Source organism: Rutidosis leptorrhynchoides, chromosome 9 (assembly GCF_046630445.1).
Source record: "Rutidosis leptorrhynchoides isolate AG116_Rl617_1_P2 chromosome 9, CSIRO_AGI_Rlap_v1, whole genome shotgun sequence".
Classification (NCBI taxonomy): Eukaryota; Viridiplantae; Streptophyta; class Magnoliopsida; order Asterales; family Asteraceae; genus Rutidosis; species Rutidosis leptorrhynchoides.
In genome coordinates this window covers 225819303-225825372 of record NC_092341.1, presented here as the reverse complement: position 1 = coordinate 225825372, position 6070 = coordinate 225819303, and the positions used below count along the sequence as shown (strand labels likewise).

Here is a 6070-nt window from a genome sequence, read left to right as displayed (position 1 = left end):
TTTACATCACTATCAAAAGTCCACCTTTTAATCACAACTCTCAACAATTTTCTTTCAACAATCAAAGACTAGATTCTATCATAAAAACATAACCAATTATATTACATTCTCCTACCATAAAAAATATACCAAAAATATATAAAAACGATAATGGGAAATTGTCTACATCCTGCTACTGTTGATGCTAATTCTACCATTTTCCCCAATCTAAGCACCAATACCAAACCTTCTTCCACTGCTACTACTACAGGTTCATCTAAATTTTACTACTTTTGTTACAATTTTTTTCATTACATCTTCAATTTCATGTAATATGTGCTAAATTATGATCCCATGCTATAATTGATACACCAACTTATCAATCTTGAATAGTATGTCGTTATCAACTGTTAAAGTTTTAGTCTTTACATATATTTTTTTTTATCATTTAGGGGAATTTGTATGATTTGGGTTTTGGTTAATTAATGGTGTTGGGATTTAGGGTACCAACATGAGTAATCTTGAATAGTATGTTGTCATCTTTTAAAGTTTCAATCTTTACATATATTTTTTATCATTTGGGGAATTTGTATGATTTTTGGATTTATTTATTATTTGATTAGGTAGTGTTAATGGTATTGTTGGGATTTCGGGTACCACCACGAGTAGTAGCACAGGTGATGATGCTATTTCGCCGAGGCCAACTGGCGAGGTATTGCCGGCAGCCGATTTGAAGGTGTATTCATATTCAGATTTGAAGTTTTGTACTAAAAACTTTAAATCGGATATGGTTTTGGGTATTGGAGGTTTTGGGACTGTTTATAAAGGTTGGGTTGAAGAAAAAACATTGTCGCCTTCCAAAAACGGTACCGGAGCCATTGTTGCTATCAAAAAGTTGAATCATGAAAGTGTTCAAGGCTTTCAAGAATGGCAGGTTTACTATTTTCTCTTCTTTCTTTATTATCATTGTTAATGTTAAATCTTAATTAATGTTATTGTTATTGTTATTATAAAATAATAGATTATTTTAGGACGGCAAAATAATATATTAGATAAAGCCGAAAAAAAGGATACAAGATAGAAAGCTCCAAGCAGGAGCAAGATAAAAGTAACACAAAGGAGACCAGGCTATTTTGTCATTTGAGAACCTAATTTTTGAGATTACTAGTATTATTTGAGTGAATATTGAAATATTTATTCTAAATTTCCTGCTAACGTAAAATGCAGTATTTGAAAAAGAATGGTAATGTTGATAACCTAGTATAGATGGATACATTTTGGTGCATTTATAGGATGGTAAATCGAACGTAAATAGGGATTACTTAAAAAGATGAGACATTTAAACCAAATCAAGTAGGTATGTAATGTTTGGTTTGCAATAGAAAAATTGCAATAAACAGCAAGTCAACCTTCACTTCATTTATAGTAGGTCAATTGTAATTTTAAAGATAATTACTAAAACTGACTTATGTTCCCTACAAATTGTTCGATTTGATCAATGTTAGTTGATAAACATATACTTCGTAAGATGCTGACGTGGATGATTTGTTTTGGTACGATAGTACGTATGTTTGACGGTTTTAGTAATAAATTATAAAGACAATTGATGACATTTGTTAGCTCCTTTTTTTTTTTTAAACCAACTTTCTGAACTTAAAAATTTGAATATTTAATTTTTGGTTATTTTAATAATATTTGCAGTCCGAAGTGAATTTTCTGGGGCGGCTTTCTCATCCTAATCTGGTGAAGCTTCTTGGGTACTGTCGGGAGGATAACGAGCTTCTACTTGTGTATGAATTCATGCAGAAAGGAAGCTTGGAAAATCATCTTTTTAGACGTAATAAAATGTTAATAATCTTAATTTATAATTTAATATACCTATTTAATAATTGCTGAAACTTATTGGGTCCCGCAGGAGGTTCACAACCACTTCCTTGGGCTCTAAGGCTCAAAATAGCGATAGGTGCAGCTCGGGGACTAGCTTTTTTACACAGTTCGGATGACAATGTTATTTACAGAGATATTAAGGCCTCGAATATATTGCTTGATGGGGTGAGGATTTTATATGTGTCTATTTGATTACTGTACTTCATATACCGCTAGGTTATTATGACGTACTTGATAATGATATTAATATTTTTTTGAACAGCGATTGGGATCACCCGAGGGGGACTAAACCACCCATTGCGATCATCTCCCGTTTCGACTATGCCGATGCAGCGATAATAACCCCGCCCCCATCGCTGTCCGGGAGGAAACCTTGAAACCGATCCAAGGGCACGGTCAAGTAAAACCCCCCTCCCCTTTACCCCCCAAACGATATGGGAAAGGTGCCATGGGTGGATACTTCATGGCAGGGATGAAGTTGTGTTTTTTAATATGTAGCCTACGAGGGTCGAACTCCTGACCTCCCCTAAAGGAGGCCAACCGCTGGACCACATCACAACTTCGATATTAATATTAATTATATTTGTTTACCATTTGTAGAACTTCAACGCAAAAATTTCAGATTTTGGGTTAGCGAAGTTGGGTCCTGCACTTGGAATGTCACATGTAACGACAAGGATAATGGGGACATACGGTTATGCAGCTCCCGAGTACATTGCTACTGGTAAGATCTCATTTCAAAATTATATTATATTATATTATATTAAATAGTGGTAGGATCAAGAGTGAAGTAACCAATCGGGGGAAGCGGGGGGAAGCAAAATTTTTTTTTTTTTTTTTTCGTTTTTTGAAAAAGCTTTGTTCATGAACATTATAGATTGGATGAAAATATGAACATTTAATAAAGACACTTTGTGATAAATGTTTTTATTTTGGCGGGAAAACGCTCGAAGAATTAATATATAACAATTATCGTGTTTTTCGAGCATATGTTGAAGTTTTAGATATTAGGGTTTAGATATTAGGATTTAAATATTAGGGTTTATAGGGTTTAGAAATTAGGGTTTAGAAATTTAGGGTTTATGGTTTAGATTTAGGGTTTAGATTGAGTTTGTAACACGAACGGTTTAGAGTTTAGGGTTTAGGGTTCCTAAACCCTAAACCCTAAGCCCTAAACTCTAAATCGGGCTAAATTTTAATTCACAAAACATGAAAAAAAAAAAAAAAAAAACGTTAACATTCTTCATGATCAATATTATCTTGAATGTTATTTTTGTTGATCGTTTTCCCGCCTAAATAATAACATTCATCACGAAGTGTCTTTTTTAAATGTTCATATTTTCGTGTGATCTTGATGTCTGAAAAAAAAAAAAAATTCCAAAAAAACGAAAAAAAAAAATTTTTTTGCTTCCCCTCGATTGGTTACTTCCCCGTCGATCCTGCCCCATATTAAATATTATATTGTATTATATTATATTATAGTGATAGTGATGTTTTCAGGTAATCTTTGATAATCTAATTAATTCCTTGGTGGAAAAAGGGGTAACATTTCAAAGACTTTATATATCAATCTTTTTGCATAAGGTTGACTATTGGAAGTAAACCATTGGACTTAAATAGTCATAAGTATGCCATTGAAATTAGTTCTAAATTAGTTGGCTTTCACATGTGTTAAAAGTCAATGTTAAAGTCCTTAAGTGTAATGTCAGTGTGAAAAGTAACCATTAAGGTTTATTTCTTCATTACCAAGTAAACCATTAAGGTTTTTAATTTAAAAAATGAATCCTTTAATTTAAAAAGTAAATCTTTTAATTTGACAATAAGATGAAATGCAAGATTAATTATTTTGTGTAGTAGAATTAAATGTATCCTAGTGAAATATAGAGACATGGCTATTTTAACCTTCCTGTGTAAGAATGGTTCACATTGGGTTATGCTTATTTGTAACAGGTCAGACAGTTAAATAAATTTAGCTTACAAGGGAAATGGGTCAAACGGGTCAAAAATTGCCCAAATCGTATACCAAATGCACAAACGTCCTAATCCATTTGTAAATAACTAATCCAATGTAGTGCAGAACTTCTAACAATTGTTTATAAACACTTGATTTTGCTGTTAACAATTTTTAACCAGTTTAACTTCTTTCTATATATAAATATTTTATTTTCCATGTTTGACCCAAGACCCGAGTTCACCATTTTGAATACATGGCTTAAATATTTGTATTTTCAACTAGTTACGTAAGCCTATCTAGTCATTGTTTAATTTTTTTAAATTGCATGAATTAGTAATAGTAATTTCTATAAAACTGCAGGACATTTATATGTGAAAAGTGATGTTTACGGGTTTGGCGTTGTACTGCTGGAAATAATGTCGGGATTACGAGCACTTGATACAAATCGGCCTGCTCCACAACATAACCTAATTGAGTGGGCCAAACCATTACTCCCGAACAGGAAGAAAATAAAAACGGTCATGGACGAAAGAATAGAAGGCCAGTATTCAACTAAAGCTGCAATGGTATTCGCTCAACTTGTGCTTCAATGCATACAACAAGAACCCAGAAAACGACCCCATATGACACAAGTGGTAGACACTTTGGAGCAGATCAACTCTATAACGGCAAAAATCTAAAGGGACAGAGTAAATTTTACTTGGCTCATTTTTACTTTATAATTATTTTTGTTGTTGTATGATTATTTGTTATTATTTATTTATAGGGTGCCACATGTGCGCCGATGTGATGAAAAACAAATTTTGGGCTGTGGCTATTTTGACCCAGTGAGAAATCACCCTATTAATGTTTTTAATGTGGGTGTTGTGTATATACGACTGCATATAGTTTTGTTTCAGTTTTCAGTAGACTTGGCCAAATGTCTGTTTTAGAACTGGCGTTTTGTACGGTGAATGGCTTATACATGTGGTTATCATGGTTAGAAAAACCGCTAATTCGGGGACCTAGGGAGTAATCGCAGATTGGGGATCAATAGGATGTTGACTAAATTTGACTTGGACCGGACCGATAAAACCAATTAATTGGTTAGTCCATGATTTATGGTGACTGATTAATCGGATGTTAAGACCGATTTATCCCAATTGATCCCTGTTGACAGAGGGGTTACCCTATTTTGATTAATTGGATTTGACCTCTCCAAAAACCAAGTCTTTCTGCCGTCCACAACAATTTAACTTTCTGAACTAACGGCCGTTTTTTACTCCATATATGTAATTGTTGGAGCTACCGATACCAATGGCCACTCGATCCGGCGGATATCCACCTGATCCACCCCTTCGTGATGGGTATGGATGAACTTAAATGGATATGGATACGGGTATGGATGAACCTAAATAGATATGGATATGAATAGGGACATGGATGAAAAGTTTCATCTAGTGATATATCCATTAACACTCGAAATACATATATACAAATTACAAATACATAATATTGATATATTCTTACATATTTACTATTACACATTCATTTACCGTTGGATTTACATTTTGCTTTTTAGTCTTATAATGAAAAAACTATGATATATTACAATAAAACATGCATATCTAACAAACTAAACATACCAATTACATATTTAATTTTACATAATCTATGTTTAAAAGTAAATTCAATAAGTTATGTTCTATTTTCAACAAAGATTACACATTTTTGTGTTTAACTTTTAATTATGTCATGTTATACTTATTTTTGCTATAGTTCGTTTTTGTTTTCATCGCATATTAAAAAATATTATAACATTTTTTTTTTAAATTCAATGGATATTCATTTATCCGCTTGATTCAGTAGATATGGATATAGATAGATGCACTGAAATTAAATAGATATGAATACGGTGAACAAAAAATAAATGGATATGAATATCGGTACGACACCACTCGATCTATATCCGATCCATTAATATCCCTAGTAGGAGCACCAGCTATCGAGATACTCTTTGGAGACTTTGATTTTCTAGTGACCCCCTTTAGTTACATATCAGTTGTTCGTTCAGTTAGCACAACTTTATGCATATCAGGTGTACATTCTCTAGCAGTCTATCATTTGTTATACATTTGTTATATCACATTTGCTATACATTTTCAAAATAATATTGCCTTTATGAATGATTGCAGATATTATTGACATATTAAACCATAACTAACAATTAGATCAGCTGCTGGGAGTTGGTTGATTGTCATACATATAAAT

General features: G+C 32.7%; 1 protein-coding gene across 1 annotated transcript; it reads left to right on the top strand.

The window, feature by feature from the left end:
• The first annotated feature begins 574 nt into the window (after positions 1–574).
• On the top strand, positions 575–4721 carry LOC139869346 (probable serine/threonine-protein kinase PIX13). The gene is made up of 5 exons (XM_071857660.1): positions 575–913; positions 1681–1816; positions 1895–2031; positions 2467–2590; positions 4181–4721. Exons 1-5 carry the CDS (start codon positions 767–769, stop codon positions 4498–4500), a joined length of 864 nt encoding a protein of 287 aa, XP_071713761.1. The 5' UTR covers positions 575–766; the 3' UTR covers positions 4501–4721.
• The last annotated feature ends 1349 nt before the right edge of the window (positions 4722–6070 follow it).

Coding starts and splice junctions, on each gene's coding strand:
- LOC139869346 (XM_071857660.1), top strand. CDS start 767: ATGGTTTTGGGTATTGGAGGTTTTGGGACTGTTTATAAAGGTTGGGTT. Junction 914..1,680: donor AAGGCTTTCAAGAATGGCAG/GTTTACTATTTT, acceptor TAATATTTGCAG/TCCGAAGTGAATTTTCTGGG. Junction 2,591..4,180: donor TCCCGAGTACATTGCTACTG/GTAAGATCTCAT, acceptor ATAAAACTGCAG/GACATTTATATGTGAAAAGT.